Source organism: Dipodomys merriami, unplaced genomic scaffold (assembly GCF_024711535.1).
Source record: "Dipodomys merriami isolate MVZ:Mamm:240054 unplaced genomic scaffold, mDipMer1.0.p SCAF_19, whole genome shotgun sequence".
Taxonomy (NCBI): domain Eukaryota; kingdom Metazoa; phylum Chordata; class Mammalia; order Rodentia; family Heteromyidae; genus Dipodomys; species Dipodomys merriami.
In genome coordinates this window covers 19307430-19329067 of record NW_027203270.1, presented here as the reverse complement: position 1 = coordinate 19329067, position 21638 = coordinate 19307430, and the positions used below count along the sequence as shown (strand labels likewise).

At 39.0% G+C, this 21638-nt stretch overlaps 1 protein-coding gene across 2 annotated transcripts in view; it reads left to right on the top strand.

The window, feature by feature from the left end:
* The window catches only part of Ulk2 (unc-51 like autophagy activating kinase 2), an 83478-nt gene that overhangs the window by 33845 nt on the left and 27995 nt on the right, over positions 1-21638 (top strand). For both annotated transcript variants that reach the window (XM_070027612.1, XM_070027613.1), the window contains one exon: positions 10865-10925. In XM_070027612.1, the coding sequence (XP_069883713.1) occupies positions 10865-10925 (61 nt within the window). The remainder of the gene's footprint in view (positions 1-10864; positions 10926-21638) is intronic.

Here is a 21638-nt window from a genome sequence, read left to right as displayed (position 1 = left end):
TTTTTTTTTTGCCAGTCCTGGGGCTTGAACTCAGGGCCTGGGCACTGTCCCTGACCTTCTTTTGCTAAAGGCTAGGACTCTACCAGTTGAGCCACAGCACCACTTCCAGCTTTTCCTGTGTATGTGGTACTGAGGAATCGAACTCAGGGCTTCATGCATGCTAGGCAAGTACTCTACCATTGAGCTACATCCCAGCCCGCCATATTTGTTTAAATAGCTTTTTTAAAGATATAACAATGCCAGAGGTTTCTTAGCTCTTTTATCTATCCAATATGTATCTATATTCATACATAACGTAGTATTTTTATCTTTTCACAGTTGTAAGTAAATAGTAATGTAGAATATTTATTTCTGTAGCTGGTTCTTTGCTTTTTGTTACCTTTTTGTTTTTTGGGTTTTTTTGGTGGGTCCGGTTGTGGAGCCTGAACTCTGGGCCTGGGCGCTGTCCCTCAGCTCTTCAGCTCAAGGCTAGAGCTCTACCACTTGAGCCACAGCGCCACTTCCGGCTTTTTTCTTTTTGCTTATGTGGTGCTGAGGAATCGAACCCAGGGCCTCAGGCATGCAAGGCAAGCACTCTACAACTGAGCCACCTTCCCAGCCCTTTTGTTACCTTTTTATTTGTATATATTTGGCTGCATATCTAGTAATACGACTGGTTAATTTAACATTTCAATTTTGTAATTAAAAACTAAAGTTCAGTTTTTCCCATTTGCCTACTAATTTCAAGGTTTGCTTGTCTGTTTATTTTAGTACTGGTATTTGAACCCGGGACCTTATGCTTCTTAGGCAGGGGCTTAGGTGCTATACCATTTGAGCCACTTCTTACTGATTTATACTGGATTATACTGCCTTTTTTTCTGGTGTGTGTAGTGGGTGCACACGCATGCACATTCCAGTCCTGGTGCTTGAACTTGTGCCATGGCTCCACTTCCAGCTTTTTGGTACTTAATTAGAGATAGGAATCTCATGGATTTTCTTCTCCAGGCTGGCTTCAAACCATAATCCTCAGAAATGGAGGTATGGCTTCGGTGGTAAAGTGTCAGAAAATAAGATTATAAAGCTCTCTGAGTTTAAGCCCCAGTACTGGCACCAAAAAAAAACACAAAAAAAAAACAGAAGAAACAAACTATGATTTGAACATGGTAGCATTGGGATCAGAGAAGCTGGATCACTTTAGTAGTAATTGAGTACTATTAAGTACTGACTACAGGACAATTTTTGCATCAGGAGATCTATAGTTTGCCAAATATACTTTGCCAAATATACTAAGCCTCTTAAGCAGCTAGGATTACAGGCAATAGCTACCAGCACCCAGCTATTTCTGCCTTTTAAACACAGTTAAAATATATTGTAATAGGCATCCTTGTGTACGTCTATTAGAATCGCTTCTAAGTGAATACCTTAAAGAAGTATGGCTTCACCTCTATAAAAGCTAGTCAAGAGCTGGGAAGGTGGCTCAGTAGTAGAGCGCTTGCCTTGCATGCCTGAGGCCCTGGGTTCGATTCCTCAGCACCACATAAGCAAAAAGAAAAAAGCCGAAAGTGGCGCTGTGGCTCCAGTGGTAGAGCGCTAGCCTTGAGCTGAAGAGCTGAGGGACAGCGCCCAGGCCCAGAGTTCAGGCCCCACGACCGGACACAAAAAAAATTAATTAATTAATTTTTTAAAAAAAGCTAGTCAAGTGGCACTCATCTATAATCATAGGGAGGGTCAAGTTCGAGGCCAGCCCCAGCCAAAAGCTTCAAAGATCCCACCTCAACAAATTAAAAAAGCTGAGCATGACAGATGGAGTATATCTTTTATTCCAGCTCCATGGGAAGCATAAATGGGAATATCATGGTTCCGACAGGCCAAGGCACAACTGCAAGACCCTATTTGGAAACTAGTGCAAAAAGGAGCTAGGCAATGGTGGCACATGTATGTAACCCTAGCTACCTTGAGGCTGAGACTTTCAGGATTGTAGTTTCAAGACCGCCTGAGCAGAAAAGCCCTCTATCTCCAATCAATCAGCAAAAAAGGCTGAATAGGAGCAGTGACTCAAGTGATTAAGCACCAGTCATGTACAAAAAGCAGAATGAGAGGGCAAGGCCCTGAATTCAAGCCCTTGTACTGGCACGCAAGGAAAGAAAAGAAATGGAAGGAAGGAAGGAAGGAAGGAAGGAAGGAAGGAAGGAAGGAAGAAAGGAAGGAAGGTAGGAAGGAAGGAAGGAAGGGGGAAGGGAAGGAAAGGAAGGGAAGGAGAGAGAGAAAAGGAAAGAAAAAGAGAGAAAGAAGAGAGAGAGGAGAGAGAAAGAGAAAGAGGAAGGGAGGAAGAGGGGGAAAGGGAAAGGGAAAACTGCAAAAAGGGTTAAGTGTATAGCTGAAGTGGTATGCATCTGTAAGTCCCAGAGTTTCACACACCCCCAGCACTGCCCAAGAGTTGTACCAATAGTCTTTTTCATATTGTCCCCAGTGATATAATGTTTTATATTTACTTCTTAAGATTTTTTTTTCATAGTTAACTTTCCTTGGAAGTTTTTTGAGGTTTTATTTTTTCTTTTGGGATTGAACCAAGTACCTTGACTTTGCTCATGCTAGGGAACTGTGCTGTCACTTGAACTATGCCTCTACCTCTTTTGTTTGTTTTCTTGTTTGATTTTATTACTACTCGACTTTTAACTCAGGTCCTTGCACTTACTAGGTAGGTACTCTACCATTTAAGCCATACCTTCACCCTAACCCTTTTAGATTTTTAGTTTGGAGATGTTCTTTGTAGTAGTATGGGGGCTTTTTTTTTTTCTTTTGTCAAATGCTGGCTTCCAAATGACATTTTTCACCTCCTGCATAGCCTGGCTATATGCTTGTTCTCTTTCCTTTTTCCTTTCTTTTCTCTCATGGTGGTTCTGGGGGTTTAAACTCAAGGCCTCATGTTTGCTAATAAGCAAGTGCTCTAGCCACACCTTCATATCATCCTTCAATTATTAAAAATCTGTTATTGTGAAATATGCACATACGATGTTTGAAACATCTGAACAGACTGGGAATTGATGGCTCACACCTGTAATCCTAGCTGCTCAGGAGGTTGAGATCTCAGGATTGGAGTTTGAAGCCAATCCATGCAGGAAAGTCTGTGAGACTCTCCACTTAACTACAAAAAAAAAAGCTGAAATCGGAGCTGTGACTCAAGTGGAATGCTAGAATGCTAGCCTTGAGCAAAGACACACTCAGAGACAGTGCTCAGGTCCTGAATTCAAACCCCAGGGTTGGCAAAGAAAAAAAAAAGCTGGGCACTGGTGGCTTTATGCCTAAAATCCTGACTACTCAGTAACTATCTCAGGAGGCTAAGGTCTGAGGATGGTGGTTCAAAGCCAGCCCTGGCAGGAAAGTTTGTGAGACTCTTACCTCCAATAAACTACTCAAAGAAAAAGAAAAAACCAGAAGTGGTGCTGTAGTACAAGTGTTAGAGCACTCAACACACACACACACACACACACACACACACACACACACACACACACACACACACACACACACACACACACACACACACACACACACACACACACACACACACACACACACACACACACACACACACACACACACACACACACACACACACACACACACACACACCAGTTTAAAGGTAGTATGCAACAAAACCTGAGTGACCTCCTGATCTTTATATCTTCTTTGATTTTGTCTTTTTTTTTTTTTTTTTTTTTCTGTCAGTTGTGGGACTTGAACTCTGGGCCTGGGCGCTGTCCCTCAGCTCTTCAGCTCAAGGTGAACATTCTACCACTAGAGCCACAGTGCCACTTCCAGTTTTCTGGTGGTTTCATGGAGATGAGTTTCACAGACTTTTCTGCCCAGGCTGGCTTTGAATTGTGATCCTCAGATCTCTCCTGAGTAGCTTGGATTACAGGAGTGAGCCACCGATGCCTGGTGATTTTCTGTCTTTTTATTGCTTTACATTTAGGGAAATTTCTTTAATGATTTTTAAAAATTTTAATATGTATTTTTTATTGTAAAGATTCTGTACAGAGGGGTTACAGTTACATGAGCAAGGTAATGAGTCCATTTCCTATCCAGTATTGTTTTTCCTCACCTCCCCAACTCCTCCCTTCCCCCACCAAAGTTGTAAAGTTCATTTTCAACATAGTGTCTTATATATCTCCTTGTTACAATGAGTCATCCTGTATCCTTATTTCAGCATTTTGTTATTTCCCTTTCGCCTTCCCAAATTAGAAAAATGCATATACAAGATTCAGGACACCAGATGTTTTTCTAACCCTTATCAAAGGACAAAATTACAACTTAAAGGTCTCAATTGCCTTCATTTTCTGTTCTAGAATTAGGTAATAGATTGTTCTATATATTTTTGGATTGAACAAAGGAGTTTGGTTTCAAGACAGTAAAAGGACTGAATGCTAGTGGCACATACCTGTGATCTTAGTTACTTGGGAGGCTGAGAAAGGGAGGGTTGCAATACTATGCCACTCTGAACAAACACAAGATCCCTTCTCAACTAATAGCCGGACATGGTGACATACACCTGACATCCCAGCCATGTTCGAGGCTGAGATTGGGAAGATTGTGGTTTCAGGTTGTCCTGGGAAAAAGTACACAAGACTATCTCAACAGAAGAAATTGGGCATGGTGACAGGTCCCTGTCATCCTAGATAAGATGAGAAACCTAAAATAGATGAATTACAGGCTATATGGGGACCCAGGCAAGAAAGCCAGACTACCTCAAAAATAACCTGTGTGAAAAAGGGCTGGAGGTATGGTTCAATGGTAAAATGCCTGTCTCGCAAGTTTGAAGCCCAGAATTCAAACTCTTTTTTTTTTTTTTTTTTTTTTTGGTCATGGGGCCTGAACTCTGGGCCTGGATGCTGTCCCTCAGCTCTTCAGCTCAAGGCTAGAACACTATCACTTGAGCCACAGTGCCACTTCCATATTTTTCTGCTTATGTGTTGCTGAGGAATCGAACCCAGGGCCTCATGCATGCAAGGCAATCACTCTACCACTGAGCCACCTTCCCAGCTCCAGAATTCAAACTCTTAATACCAATGAAAAGGAAGGAGAAGAGGAAAGCAAAGCAAGTTTCTCATCATTTCAAGGTTACTTTCCTTCTGAAAAGTGAGATGGAGCAATGGCAAAGGACTGTGTTACCTTTTCTGTAAAAATATTAAGGGACTTCATGTCTATTGAAACTAAGCTGGTTGAGAATTTGGCTGTTAGCTCTCCTAAGCTTAATTTCTCGGATTTTCACATAAAAAGCTTAGTTTCAGGTTGGTGATAATGAACTAAGTGTGAGCCACTTATTTTTAGTTGAGTTGAGTCCTAAAAAAGAGTTTAGTCAAAATAATGGCTATAATGTATGTGTGTGTGTGTGTGTGTGTGTGTGTGTGTGTGAGAGAGACACTCTCAGTGAGCTTTTTTGGTCAAGGCTAGTGGTTCACCATTGTAGCCACAATTCTATTTCCAGCTTTTTGGCAGTTAATTGGATATGAGTCTCATGGAGTTTCCTACCTGAGCTGGCTTTGAACTGAGATCCTCATATCTCAGCTTACTGTATAACTAAGATAAGAGGTGTGAACCACTGGATCCCAGCAGGCTGCAATTTTTAAATTTTTGTTTATTTATTTATTTTTTTGTCAGTCGTTGGGTTTGAACTCTGGGCCTGGGCACTGTCCCTCAGCTCTTCAGCTCAAGGATAGCACTCTACCACTTGAGCCACAGCACAACTTCCAGTTTTCTGAGTGGTTTCACTGGAGATAAGTGTCTCACAGATTTTCCTGCCTGGGCTGGCTTTGAACCACGATCCTCAGATCTCAGCCTCCTGAGTAGCTAGGATTACAGGTGTGAGCCACTGGCACCCAGCTAGGCTGTAATTTTTAACCCTCTTCTATTGAAGTTTTCATTTATGCTATCATGTTTAGAATTTTCAAAAGTTCATTCCCCCCCCCCCCGAATTGTTCTTCAATCTGCACTATTCTGTTTTGTAGTGCCCTCATAATTAAGAATAAAGAATTTGACTCGTGTTGGTACTCATACCTGTAATACTAACTACAGGCTGAGATCCAGAGGATCAAGATTTGAAGCCAGCCTAGGCAAAAAAATCTGAGAGACTCCCATCTCCAGAATAATCATCCAAAAGCCAGTCTGGAGGATTGCTCAAGTGGTAGAGCATCAACTAAGCAAGCAAGCAAAGCCAAGCATAAGGCACTGAATTCAAACTCTAATACTAGGGGAAAAAGTGAGAATTCAAAAGATGTTTGGGGTCAGGCACTAGTGGCTCATACCTACTCAGGAGAATCCTGTTTGAAGCCACCCCTGACAGAAAAGTCTATGAAAAAAAAGTCAGAAGTTAAGATGTGACTTATCAAGTGGTATAGCGCCAGATATGAACATAAAAATTCAGGGAAAGCACCCGAGCTCTGAGTTCAAGCCACAGTACCAGTACACAAATTTTAAAAAATATTTAAAAGTTCTATAAATAGGACCTATTTATAGTAAGCATCTAAATGATGTGATATGACAAGAACATTTCCTTGGACCATATAGGGCTACCTATATACCTCAAAGATTTATCCAGTCTTCTATCAAAGGAGTTACACTATTTGGAAGTACAAAATTTGCTAAGATATTTGGCAGCCTCAATAGTCAATGTGGAAACAGCTTTTTCTCATCAATCTTTTAAAGCTATAATACCCTTGACTTTATTTATTTATGTATCCCAGAATCCAGAAATTAAGTCCCAAGTATAAACATCCAGTGTTTGGCTGTAGGAGAGGATGGTCATGGTCTATCTGCATGGAGTTAGAAAAAAGAATATGAAATTCTGACTGTTTGTTCATTGAGTCCCACTATATAGCCCAAGCTATCCTTGAACTCACTTTATATAGCCCAAGCTGGCTTTTCAGCTCATGGTCCTTCTATCTCAGCCTTCTGATTTCTGGGATATTTTGCACTTTTAAAATATATTGGTTGTGAGGGGGCTGGGAAGGTGGCTCAGTGGTAGAGCGCTTGCCTTGCATGCATGAGGCCCTGGGTTCCATTCCTCAGCACCACATAAGCAAAAAGAAAAAAAGCCAGAAGTGGCACTGTGGCTCGAGTGGTAGAGCATGAGCCTTGAGCTGAAGAGCTGAGGGACAGCACCCAGACCCAGAGTTCAGGCCCATGACCAGACCCCCCCCCCAAAAAAAGAGTTGGGGCTGGTAAGGTGGCTCAGTGGTAGAGCATTTGCCTTGTATGCATGAGGCCCTAGGTTCGATTCCTCAGCACCACATAAGCAAAAAGAAAAAACCCAGAAGTGGTGCTGTGGCTCAAGTGGTAGAGCTCTAGCCTTGAGCTGAAGAGCTGAGGGACAGTGCCCAGGCCCAGAGTTCAGGCCCCATGACCGGACCAAAAAAAAAAAAAAATATATATATATATATATATATGTATATATATATATATACATATATATATATATATATATACATATATTGGTTGTGAATATTTAAGACATACAACACATTATATGAGGCCTACTTAGTACAATGGTTACTATAATGAAACAAACATTACTTTTTAAAATTTTTATTATTGCCGGGCGCTGGTGGCTCACGCCTGTAATCCTAGCTACTCAGGAGGCTGAGATCTGAGGATGGCGGTTCAAAGCCAGCCCGGGCAGGAGAGACCGTGAGACTCCTATCTCCAATAAACCACCAGAAAACCGGACGTGGCGCTGTAGCTCAAGTGGTAGAGTGCTCGCCTTGAGCTGAAGAGCTGAGGGACAGCACCCAGGCACAGAGTTCAAGCCCCACGGCCGACAAAAAAAAAAAAAAAAAAAGAATCTAAAATTTTTATTATTAAGTAGTTGTACATAGACATTATGTGTGAATTCTTTTTTTGTTTGTTTGTTTTTGTCGGTCGTGGGGCTTGAACTCTGGGCCTGGGCACTATCCCTCAGCTCTTCAGCTCTCTACCACTTGAGCCACAGCACCACTTCCAGTTTTCTGGTGGTTTATTGGAGATAAGAGTCTTATGGACTTTTCTGCCCGGGCTGAGTAACTAGGATTAAAGGTGTGAGCCGTCAGCACCTGGCTTGTGTGTGAATTCTTTACTGCATTCTCTCCTCTTCTCTTTATTCAACAAACTGACATTTCTACCCTCTCACTGTTACCAGTTATTCCCTGTGATATGAGCAGCTATCCTTTCATTTAACAAAACTTCTGAATATAATACACTATTGTTTACTAAATTACAACTTCTGAATAGACTTTCTAATAGTCCTACTTTTCAAGATTACTTTGAAAGGTACCTAGTACTGCTAATTATTTAAAGCCTTTTGAAGTTCTGCAACATAAAATTAGTTTACTTCTCGGTTATAAATTCTCTTATTGGGTTAAGAAGATGTGAAAGAACCTAATCTTTTTTGAGGAAGGATCTCACTGTAGGCTGGCCTGGAAATCAGTATCAGTATCCTGTCTCAGCCTTCTGAGTGCTGGGATTACAGATGTGTTATCCGTCTTGGCTTCCAGATTTTTGTGGCAATAAGTTTTTCTTTTTTATTTTTTTAGCTTATATTAGTTATATAGGAAGAGGAGGGATTTTATTGTTACATTTCCACACACTTGCAAAATATTCCAATCCATCTCACTCTCTATCATACTTCCCCCTTTTCACTTCCCAAAACAATATCAGCATTTCTTTGTTCTATTTTCATAGTTGCAAAAAACCCTATTTTGACCATATTCAATCCCCTTCATCCTCCATATTAGTCCTGCTAGAGCCTATTTCTTCCTGAAGAGCCTATTTCTCTTTCCTTGATCCCCAGCCCCATATTGATCAACTGTTTTCACTAAAGTTCTTTATGCTGTTTTCATACATACTTGCAATGTATTACAAAGTTACTCACCTGTTATCTTTCTTTTTATATTCTTTTTTGTCTGAGATTAAGCTCTTTTCTTTTTTTGGGGGGGGGGGGGTCCGGTCGTGGGGCCTGAACTCTGGGCCTGGGCGCTGTCCCTCAGCTCTCCAGCTCAAGACTAGCACTCTACCACTTGAGCCACAGTGCCACTTTTTGGCTTTTTTCTTTTTGCTTATGTGGTGCTGAGGAATCGAACCCAGGGCCTCTGGCATGCAAGGCAAGCGCTCTACCAATGAGCCACCTTCCCAGCCCTAAGCTCTTTTCTTTCCTCTTGCTTTCAGGATAATTTAACTGTCTAAAATAACTATGGTATCAAAATAATAATATGAACATTACTTAAAATATTAAAAGCTATTTAAAATCTTTTTGTAATCTTTGTGTTGTTAGGATAATCTGTTACAGAAATGTAAATTACAGAGTTTCAAAATCTCTTGAAGTATTTTTCCTCTGGCAATTAAGCTACCAAATTGATAAATGATATTAGGCTCTTTTGTTTCTTTTTATTTCTAGGGATTTTTTTCCTTTGTTTTTGTTTTTGTTTTTTGTTTGTGCTGGTCTTAGGGCTTGAATTCAGGGTTTGGATGTGATTCCTGAGTTTTTTTATTTTTAGCTCAAGGCTAGAGCTCAACCACTTGAGTCACAGTTACACTTCTGGCTTTTTGGTGGTTAATTGGATATAAAAGTCCACGGACTTTGCTGTCCAGACTGACTTCAAACTGCAATCCTCAGATCTCAGCCTCCTGAGTAGCTAGGATTATGGACATGAGCCACCAGCAACCGACTTAATTTTCTTTTGTCTTCTATAATTATATATTGTTCCAAATTCAAAGCTACAAAACAAAGTATACTTGATGAAACCTAGTTCTGTGCTTGTCTCTTCTTCCATTTCTTCCATTCTGCTACAGGAACTGTTTTGTGTTTTCAGAATAGCTTCCTGACTATTTTGAGGGAATTCTTTGTTCCCTTACCCTAGTTTATTTTTGTCTTGCTTCTTACCATTACCTGACATTATTAGTTTCTTTGACTCCTAGAACATAAGCTTTATATGAACCGAAATCTGAGATGAGCCAAATAAATGTCCCATATAAAGTCAGTCAGAGGAATTGTGGCTCCCCCATCCCCTTTCAGTATAGATGAACAACATATTTTGTTTTAAGGTATTATTTGGCCAAGATTGCTGTTTTATATCACATAAATGACATAGAGCAATATGGTATATAACAATGATAGAATGAGGGTCTCTTGAGTTCTGAGCTGTGCTACGCTCATGTACAAAAGGCAGAGGTAGATGAAGATGGTCTGTGGTATGTGCTACTGTTTCATCAACTGGTGAAAAATTTGGGTGAGAATGGGGTAATTGTACATTAGACTTTCTTTACGATCAGTACTGATATGTGATATATGTGTTCTTTGCAAAACTGAGATAAAAATCACAGAGCAGGCCTGGCATGATGGTCCTAGCTGCTTGAGGGAAAGGAAGCCTGAGGCATGAAAATTGCTTGAGTTTGAGACCTGCGTGGACAATATAGCTAGGCCTCATCTTGACAACAAAAAACAAGGATTACATAGGCAAAAAAATGAACAAAAAATAATACCCTATAAATCTAGTAAAGGAAAAAAATCACAGAGTATCATGGACAAAAGAGTGTAAGGATATGACACTGAAAAAAATTTGTCAGTATCCTGTAGATAGGAATTTGATAGAAAATAACAGCATAGTGTTTGCTAATACTAAATAGTGAACATGGCAGTGAATGTAGCACTTTACCTCAATAAGACCCTAGGTTTGCTTAGGGTAAGCAATGAAGGTTCTCAGCTGGGTGGGATTTTCTGTGTTCCCCTATTTCTAGTGGCTAAAATTAAAACATAAACACATGGTAAGATTATATTGTACTCATTGTTTCCTATCATGCTGAAACAAAAGCATGTGGTTAACAAAATGGACTGCATTTTTCTCTTTCTCCTTAGATGATATGCCAATGGGAACTGCTGGCAGACGTGCTTCAAATGAGTTCTTGGTGTGTGGAGGGTATGTTTATGTGCATTTTACTAAAAACTTAGTATTTTATTTTTGAGAGTGTAGAACTTTTTATATTATTTTAAAATTAACTTTTTATAAGAAAAAATGCATTCCAAGCACATAGTTTACCCTTTGACAGCTTTCAAATTTATAGTTGGGTAATGTCAAATATGTTCATATTGTTGTGCAATCTATCTTCAAAACATTATCATCTTACAAAACCAAGATTCCCTACTTGTAATAACAGTATCTCCCTACCTATCAGCCCTGTTAAACACCACTGTCCTTTCTGCTTTTATGAATTTGACTACTTTAAATACCTCATATAAATGAAATCATGTAGTTGTGTGTGTGTGTCTGTGTGTCTGTAAGGCTTACATCCTTGTTTATATCCTTAAGGTTTACTCATGTTGAAATATGTGACAGATTTTTTTCCCTTCTTAAGGCTGAATAATATTTTATTGAATTATATGTCACATTTTGTTTATCCATTCATCCATTGATAGATATTTAGGTTAGCTCTACCTCTTGGCTATTGTAAATAATGCTATAAGAATGAATGTATAAAATACCCCTTCAAGATTCTACTTTTAGAATTGGACACAGTAGTTTATATCTGTAATCTCAATTAATCAGCATGATCAAGGTTTAAAGTCAGTACAGACAAAAAGTTAGCAAGACTCCATCTCAACGAATACACTAAGTATGATGACAGATACCTATCCAACTATGTTGGGAGCATAGGTAGGAGAGTTATGGTCTGATTCAATCTCAAACATAACTCAAGTCATTGAACACCTGCCTAGCAAGTGCAAGACCATGAGTTCAAGCTCCGCTACTGCTCCTTCCACCCAAAGGAAAGTGTGTCTACTATATATGAACAGACAATTCTGTATTACTGCAGTTTGGGGCATAAATCCAACCTTATTTTTTATGCTACATATAAAAGATGAAAGCACACAAAATATTTATAAATCTAATGTTAATGAATGTGTAATATATATATATATATATATATATATATATATATATATAAAGCTGCAGTTTATGGCATAATAAAGTAGGAAGGGGGTAATTTTTGTATGTGATTAAAAATAAAGATGTGCTTGAAGTTTCAGGTAATATGTCAATTTCTTTCCCAGATTTGGAGTTTTCTATTATTTCCTCAAATTCACATTCTGTCTCCTTTCTTCTCCTTTTGATACCCTTATAATATATACATTAGTTTGATTTTTCCCATAAACCACTTCAACTCACTTTATTTTTCTTTATTCTGTTTTTTGGGGTCATGCTGAGGATTGAACTGGGAATCTCTCTCCTGTGCTACATACAGATTGCACTCTTATTCCTCATTCTGCTTTCTTTTTGCTTTCATTGACATGCTTTCAAATAGTCAGTCTTCAAGTTTGTTGTAATTTTTCTGCCTGATCAAATCTGTTGTTGAACCTTTCTAATCACATTGTCAGATCACTGTCTCTCCATTTGTCAGCTCCAGAATTTTCATTTGTTTTTCTTTCATGGTTTTTTATCTCTGTTGATCTTCTTGTTTTGTTCCATGCAGCATTTTCCTGATTTTACTAGTTGTCTATGCTCTCTTTTAGTTCTTTATGAACAGCTTTATGACAGTTACTTTAAATTTTTTGTTGCTTACTCCTAAATGTATTCTTTTAGAGTTGGTTTCTGGATCTTTGTTTCTTTACCAAATCATATTTTTCTGTTTATTTTTAAGACTCATTTTTTTTTTTTTTGTCGGTTGTGGGACTTGAACTCTGGGCTTGGTGCTATCCCTGCGCTCTTCAGCTCAAGGCGAGCACTCTACTGCTTGAGCCACAGCACCACTTCCGATTTTCGAGTGGTTTATTGGAGATAAGAACCTCACAGACTTTCCTGCCAGGCTGGCTTTGAACCGTGATCCTCAGATCTCAGCCTCCTGAGTAGCTAGGATTAGAGGCATGAGCCACCAGCGCCTGGCAAGACTCATTCTTATGTTTAAATTGGTCATTGGAAAATACAGCTACATCTTTCTGTCTTTTTTTTTTTTTTTTTTTTGTCAGTTGTGGGCCTTGAACTCTGGGTCTGGGCACTTTCCCTCAGCTCTTCAGCTCAAGACTCTACCACTTGAGCCACAGCACCACTTCCAGTTTTCTGGTGGTTAATTGGAGATGAGTTTCACAGTGTGTTTGTGCCAGTCCTAAGGCTTGAAATCTGGGCCTGGGCATTATCTTGGGCTTTTTTTCCCCCTCAAGGCTAGCCAGCTCCCACTTGAGCCACAGATCTACTTTGGGCTTTTTCTGTGATTCATTGGAGATAAGAGTCTCATAGGCTTTACTACTCAGGATGCCTTCAAACCACTATCCTCTGATCTCAGCCTCCCAAGTAGCTGGGATTACAAGCATGAGCCACCTGCACCTGACTTTTAAAAAAAATTGTGTCATTCCTGGGCTTGAACTCAAGGCCTGGTGCTGTCCCTGAGCTTTTGTGCTCAAGGCTAATAACATTCTACCACTTGAACCACAGATCTATTCCGGCTTTTTTGGTAGTTAATTGGAGATAGAGTCTCATGGATTTTCCTGCCTGAGCTGGCTTCAGAGTATGATTCTTAAATCTCAGCCTCCTGAGTAGCTATGATTATAGGTGTGAGCCACCAGCACCCTGCTGTATTTGTTATTTTTTAAGAAAGTGTCTTTTTTTACCTAAGCCAGCCTGGGTTGAGATCCTTCCTATGTGTACTTCCTGATCAAGCACTACTACACCCAGCCATTGGTTGAGATGGAATCTTACCAGACTGTCCTTAAACTACAACCCCACAGTCTCTCCCTCCCAAGTAGATAGAATTATAGGCTTGAGGCAATGTGCCCAACTTGTTTTGTTTTTGAGATAGTGGCACTAATTGTATCCACTTTCCAGGAGTAGCTGTCTTTAAATATGAGTACCACATCTGGTTTTATTCAGCTTTTGCCCAAATAATCCTAAAACTTACAATGCTTACAAGAAGCATTTATTTCTTACTGTTGTAACTATTGGCTACAGATCAGCTGTTGTTATTCGTAATATATCTTCTTTCTAGCTTCCAGGATAGAAGAGCAGCTTCTATTTGGGACATATTTTTCTCACAGGAAGGAGAATAAGAGTGAAAGCAGCCCCCATAATGACCCTGAAAGCTTCTCCTTTAGCCTGCTTCCCAGGACTTGTAGACAGGGAGTGTCTCATAGAGTGTAGAAATGTTCATAGAGTGTAGAAATGGGTTCAGAGAGAGGTTGTGAATACTTTGAAAATATTATTATAAAAAAAAAAAGAGGGCTGGGAAGGTGGCTCAGTGGTAGAGCGCTTGCCTTGCATGCATGAGGCCCTGGGTTCGATTCCTCAGCACCACATAAGCAAAAAGAAAAAAACCAGAAGTGGCACTGTGGCTCAAGTGGTAGAACGCTAGCCTTGAGCTGAAGAGCTGAGGGACAGCACCCAGGTCCAGAGTTCAGGCCCCACGACCGGACCCTTCCCCCCCCCAAAAAAAAAGATTAAGCCAGGAACTGGTGGCTCATGCCTATAATCCTAGTTACTCAGGAGGCTGAGATCTGAGGATTGCAGTTCAAAGCCAGTCCAGGCAGGAAAATCTATGAGACTCTTACCTATAATAAACTACCAGAAAACTGGAAGTGGTGCTGTGGCTTAGGTGGTAGAGCACTAGCCTTGAGCTGAAGAGCTGAGGGGCAGTGCCCAGGCCCAGAGTTCAAGCCCTACAACTGACAAAAAAAAATACAGCAGGAATGTTAAAAGTTATTCTGTATGGCAGAATAAGATGATAAAGTAAAGTGAAATACTTTTTTGTGAGGCTTTAAGATTTTTGTATTTCTGCATCCCAATATCTATCACCTCTATGACAACCCCTGAAATTTTAGAAATGATGGTTAAATTCTTTCCCTAGAACTCACTTTCATTGAAATTACTTTGAAATGCTTTGGTCAATTGAAATGAATGACTTTTGTCTAGGAGTCAGAAATTTTCCTGGAAAAAAACCTGGCTCACTTTTGAAACTGGACTCAAAAGTTACTGTAGCCCAAAAATCTTCATTTTTGTCCCAAGTCTAGTTGAATAGAAACTCAGAATTGTAAGAGCTATCCTGAGCTGGTTATTTCAAAAGATGCTATTCAACTTAAAGCTATATTTCCTCAAAGTTTTTGTTTTTAATATATATTAAGCTGAAAGTAAGTTTTGTATTCATTACCATCCTGTCACTCCGCCACCACTGCAATCTGGAAGAAGACTTAGAATTTGGATCTGAGTTTGCCAGTTACACAGAATTCTATTTTCCTTATAAGTTTGTATTTAATTTCTTTTGTTCATTAAAATCCTTACAAATATGAAAAAAACTATTCCCAGTGTTCCAATATTATGTTAGCAAAATGTGATTGAGGATACAGAATTTTGCTTCCTAGCATCATTTAGGGAATGGAACATATGTTAAGGGAAATATACATATGTTTTATAAAATGTAACGAAAGTTTTAAGACCTAAAGAGAGTATTAAGACCTAAATATTTTGACCTACAGTGCTCTACTGTTAATAGGCACAAATTTTGTCTACCATCTCAAGAAAGCATTTAGTAGTGTGAAGGGTAATTATCCAATCTTGTGTACCTCATTTGAGTTATTTCTCTATATTGGTAGTAAAATGTCCTGATTTAGTATCTTCCTCTGTCTTGAGGCTTTTGTTTCAAATGTATATAGAAACGTACTTTTTCTTGGCATTTTTGAATAGTGTACTCACCTTCCCATTGAATGCAGCTGGATAATTCATACCCTTTGAGATTGCTCATGAATGCTGACAGGTAGTTATTACATCTTACTAAACTGCTTCTAAATAGTATTGATGCAGATTAGCACTGTGACAAAATATTTGTATAGGAAAAAGAAAAGAAAATATGAAAAAATTCCAAATTGGACCTAAGAATTCTGAAACTATGGGGTATTAGTTTATTATAAAATTGGTTATGCTGGATATTTCCTTATCCCTTAGTGTCTCAATAATTTTTTAGTGATGCCTCTAGGCTGACTACCTAAAAATCCAATTTGTTAAGTAGTTCTGTCCAAACAATACTTTTGAGGTATCTGTGTGTCTTCTTAAAAATTGTAATATACCACCAGGTGCCGGTGGCTCACGCCTGTAATCCTAGCTACTCAGGAGGCTGAGATCTGAGGAACTTGGTTCAAGGCCAGCGGGGGCATAAAAGCCCGCGAGATTCTTATCTTCAGTAAACCACCCGAAAACCGGAAGTGGTGCTATGGCTCAAGCGGTAGAGCGCTCTCCTTGAGCTGAAGAGCTCAGGGATAGCGCCAAAGCCCAGAGTTCAAGCCCCACGACCGACAAAAAAAAAAAAAAAAAAAAGTAACATACTCCAGGATATCCCTGTGTAGGTAGTAATGGCACCTTGAGGTCACTTGGTACACAATTTGGGAGCCCTAGAGGTAAGCAAATCTAATTTAAATTTGTTTGCTGCCTGTCTTTCTTTGAGGATATGGAAATTCAAGTATGAGAATTACATAGTTACAATTTTCAATTTTTATTTGCCATCCCTTTTTGTTCTCGTGTTATTTTTGACTCTTGTTCACTTTGTTTTCCCATTATATGATACTTTATACTTTTTTCTTTCACCAGTAAGAACATTTTCACTTAAAGAAATGCTTCTTAGTAACATTCTTTCATTGCCTACATGATAATCTTCAAAAAAATGTAAGAAACATATATATTCCAGGCAACACATGAACATAGCCATAAAGTATTTTAGAATTCCTAGACTTTTGTGGCCTATTGTTGATAGAAGCCAACTGTGAACCAGGCTTTGATGGGTTAGGATATACCATTTTGATAGCCTCCTTCCATAGACACAACTTTTTTCTTGCTGGATCTTCCACCTTCATTCCATGTCAATCCACAACTATGGATGGATATGTCAGCTCTGTCCTTCTCTATCGTTGTTTTGATCTTTGAGGAATAAGCATCTTATCTCTAGCCGACTCTCTATCACTTACCACAGCTCTGTGAAACTGAGCTCATAGAAGATTAAGCTTCACTGGAACTCTTATGGGACTAGATCCTGCCCTCTTCTGTCCTTTCTAGTTATATGGCCACTGTCCTGAGAACTTGTTAACCTTCCTAAAACATAGGCTACTGGGGATCTCCTAGTGTAAAAATTAATAATACTTTCTACCACAATATATTAAATGCAAGTAGAAACAAATACAAAAAGAGTATTAAATTAACTATGCAATGTTAAAATGTCTTCATATCCCAGTGATTGTTACCTCATGGTAACTTGTGAGATTTTTATACCTTTGATCATATGAAATAATATTTATTGAAATGAACTCCAGGAAACAAGAGGTTTTTTTTCTTTGTTGTTGTTTTTGCTCTTTTCTTTTTGTCTTGTTTGTCCATTTATCTGTCTTCAGGAGGGCCCAGAAATGGAGGGACAAAGAGTGAACAATGCAGCAGTGGTACTCACTAGACACACTACATTGGAAATGAACTATGCAACTTGTGGGGAGGGAAAAGAGGGAAAAACAGAGAACGAAGGAAGGTGTGACATTGTCCAAAAAGAAATATACTCATGACCTGATTTATGTAACTGTAACCCCTCTGTACATCATCTTTATAATAACAAAAATAAAATTTTTAAAAATGATGTTCATATAAAGCTAGAAAAAAACTCTAGCTGGAGATGTAGGGAAGATTTTCTTTTTTAAAAAATACAGTTTTTTAAACAGACAAATAGTAATTTTACATCTTTGCAAGATCCAGTATATCATTTCAGAACATGTATAATGATCAGATCAGGGCATTTGACATATCTGCCACCTCAGGGCTATGTCATTTCTTCATATTAAGATCTTTAAAAATCCAACTATAAGCCAAACATTGGTGGCTTACACCTGTAATCCTAGCTACTCGGGTGGTTGAGATCTAAGGATTGTGGTTCAAAGCCAATCCTAGGCAGGAAAGTCCATGAGACTCTCTCCAATTAAACACCAAAAAACCAGACATGGCCTTGAGTGAAAAAAAGCTCAGGAACAATGCCCAGACCCTGAGTTCAAGCCCCACAACCACCACCACCAACAAAAATCCAAGTAGGGATTTAAAACTACTTAATTGTCAACCATAATTGTTCTACTATGTCCTTCCTGTCCTATTGTCCCCTGCACCCATTAATCATCCTCCCCACACTCTTCACAGGCTGTGGTAACCACTGTTCTAATACATATATGTGTGTGTGTGTTTATATACTTAATTATTTACATGGACCTTTTGCTTGCTTCAGTAGGCATTCTATGACCTGAGCCATGTCTTCAGCCCCAATATTCTACTGTCTACTTCTTTGAGTTCAACTTTAGTTACTTATTTGAGTTTAAACTCTAGTACCTAGAGAAGTAGGCAGGCTCTCTGCCATTTGAGCTATACCATCCAGTCTTGAGATCAAGCTTGATTGAATTAAATGAAAACTAGAAAGTATATAGAAGCACATTAAACCATAGACTAGTTAAGAACTCTATCTAGCTGTCAACTACTGGATCCTGATAGGGTGATTAAACACTAAAAGATTTCTCATGTCGGGAGGAAAGCCAAGATAATAAATACTTGTTGCCTTAGTTTCTACAGCTCAAGGAAGTTAAATATATCCGATTATTTTGGCCTTTTCTTCACAATTGCAGGGTAGTTGCTAAAGCTCCTACAAGTATAATTATATTCTGGGCAAGAAGAAGGAAAATGAAGGGAAGACTTCCACTACCTCTCATTGGCTAAAAGGCATATAGCTAACTGATTACAAGGGAATCTGGAACATGTCATAATTTAACTGGTCATATCACTACCATCAATAAATTTTTAATTCTATTAGAAATAATGGATGGATAACTACTGAAAAACAACATATCTTCTACAAATGGGACTTTTTCCTTTTTTCTTTTTTTGGTAGTACAGGGGTTTGAACTCAGGGCTTCATGCTTGCGTGGCCTGTTTATTTGCTTGGCTGGCATTCTACCACTTGAACCACACTTCCAGCCCAGCATTTTGCTAGTATTAGAAATAGAATCTTACAAACTTTTCTATCTGGGTTAGCTTCTCTTATTTACTGAATGAGTCAATATGTGATTTCTTTTTATCTTTTTAACCAGGGAAAATGTAGAATTGTTAGAACTATACAAGAATGAAATGTCACCTTTCTTAAGGCACAATATTATCTCCAATATTGTTTAGGATATGTTGTAAAATGAACTGGAAGTCACCTAGAGACATACATACCACTTCTGAATTTATTAAAATCCAGGAGAAAACACTAATAAATTAAGGAAAACAAATACACTTGAATGTGAACTTCATATCAGTTGTATGCTTTGAGAATTGCGCAATGTGTTTCCAGTCTTTGTGTAGTGAAAAGTTCCTTGGAAATGCTTGCTGCATTCATGACTTTTGTAAACATTCCAGTCATCTTTGCTCTTGAACTTCTTGTTCTTTTACCCAGCATGTTTTTCTAGAAATATTTTTTTCTATCATATAGTAATGAATAACAGAATGTGGGATTAACAATTCTGCCAGCCTGTGGATTTTTCCTGTTGTTGTAGAGGGACTGTTTTGGGGGTTATTGCTACAATTTTTAGTCTTGAATGTACAGAGGAATTCCAGAGTAGTTCTTTAGATACAAGTGTGATTTTTTTGTTATTGTTGTTTTATACATATTTCAACAGGGCTATTTCTTGTTTATATCTAGAAGTGATCATTTATCTCTTTCTAGAATTTTCTCTAAATATCATTAACAGTTCAGATGAAAGAAAAAGTCATTGATATTTTTATTGTTATTATTAAGTAGTTATAAAAGGCTTAAAATTCCATAAAGTCAGATTGTGAGTACAATGCTTCCTGGACAATGTCACCCTTTTTTTGTTCTCCCCCATTTTCTCCCTCTCATCCCTACCCATAAGTTACACAGTTCATTTTTACATAATGTATATTTAATACAATGACTACATTTGCTCACCCTTCCTCTATTCCTGTGTCCCTCTTTGACTTCCCACAAAAAGGTCCATGTTTCCATTTCCTAGTATTTGTTTTGATAAACAGTACTTTAGTTGTTCAGAGGATTCTTCCTCTAAGAATACCATCCTTTAGTCAGTTTGTTTGTGTGTAAATACATTGAGCGCTGTATATATTATTGTGCCTAGTTATATTTTTAGATCTAGCTTCCATAGATGAGAAAAAAATGTGCCATAAGTCGGGCGCTGGTGGCTCACGCCTGTAATCCTAGCTACTCAGGAGGCTGAGATCTGAGGATCGCGGTTCAAAGCCAGCCCGGGCAGGAGAGACCGTGAGACTCCTATCTCCAATAAACCACCAGAAAACCGGAAGTGGCGCTGTAGCTCAAGTGGTAGAGCGCTCGCCTTGAGCTGAAGAGCTGAGGGACAGCGCCCAGGCCCAGAGTTCAAGCCCCACGACCGACAAAAAAAAAAAAAAAAAATGTGCCATTTGTTTCTCTGAGCCTGGCTTACTTCACTTAACCTGATTTGTTCTAGGTTCAGCCATTTCCCTGCAAATGATATATTATCCTTTCTAGTAAATGTATAAAATTCCATTGTGTATATATACCACATTTTCTTTCTTTCTTTTTTTTACTGAATTTGGGACAAATATTCTCAACTCAATGACATTCTAGGCTGGCTAGTGAGCAACTCTGTGAGAGATTGAGACTTAAGTCTTATGGTTAGTTGTATTGTTTATACTCATTTAAAATGTCCTCAATTTATGCATACAACAAATAACTTCTATTCACACACCTCTTTTTGCTACTCTAACACTAAGCTTTGCAGCTGGAGCACTGTTTGTAGCATGGCAGGTAATGATTAAAACTATCTAGGCATGGTGTTAGCCACATTTTCACTCATCTATGGTAGGGCATTTGGGCCATTTCCATAACTTGCCTTTTTTTTTTTTTTTCGGATCATGGGGCTTGAACTCTTTGCTTGGGCGCTATCCCTCAGCTCTTCAGCTCAAGGTGAGTGCTTTACCACTTGAGCCACAGTGCTACTAATGGTTTTCTAGTGGTTTATTGGAGATAAGAGTCTCACAGAGTTTCCTGCCTGAGCTGGCTTTGAACCATGATCCTCAGATCTCAGCCTCCTGAGTAGCTAGGATTATGGGCATGAGCCACCGGCGCCCAGCTCCATAACTTGCCTATTGTAAATAGCACAGCAATAAACATGGAAGTGTAATTGTCTTTACCGTATCCTGATTTAGAATGCTCTGGGTAGATGCCAAAGAGTGGTATTGCTGGATCATAGGGTAGTTCTATATTCAGTTTTTAAAAAATCTCCAAACTAGCCAGGCACTGGTACTCATGTCTATAATCCTAGCTACTCAGTAGGAGGCTGAGAGATGTGAGGATTGTGGTTCAAAGCCAGCCCAGGGAGCAAAGTCCATGAGACTCTTCTCTCCAATTAACCACCAGAAAACTGGAAGTGGCGCTGTGGCTCAAGTGGTAGAGCACTCACCTTGAGCTTAAGAACTCAGGGACAGTGCCCAGGCCCAGAGTTCAACCACTACAACTGACAGCAACAACAACAACAAAAATCTCCAAACTACCATCCATAGTGGTTGTAATAGTTTACATTCCCATTAGCAGTGTAATAGGGTTCTTTTTTCCCCACATCCCTGCCAATATTTGTTACTATTCAAATTATC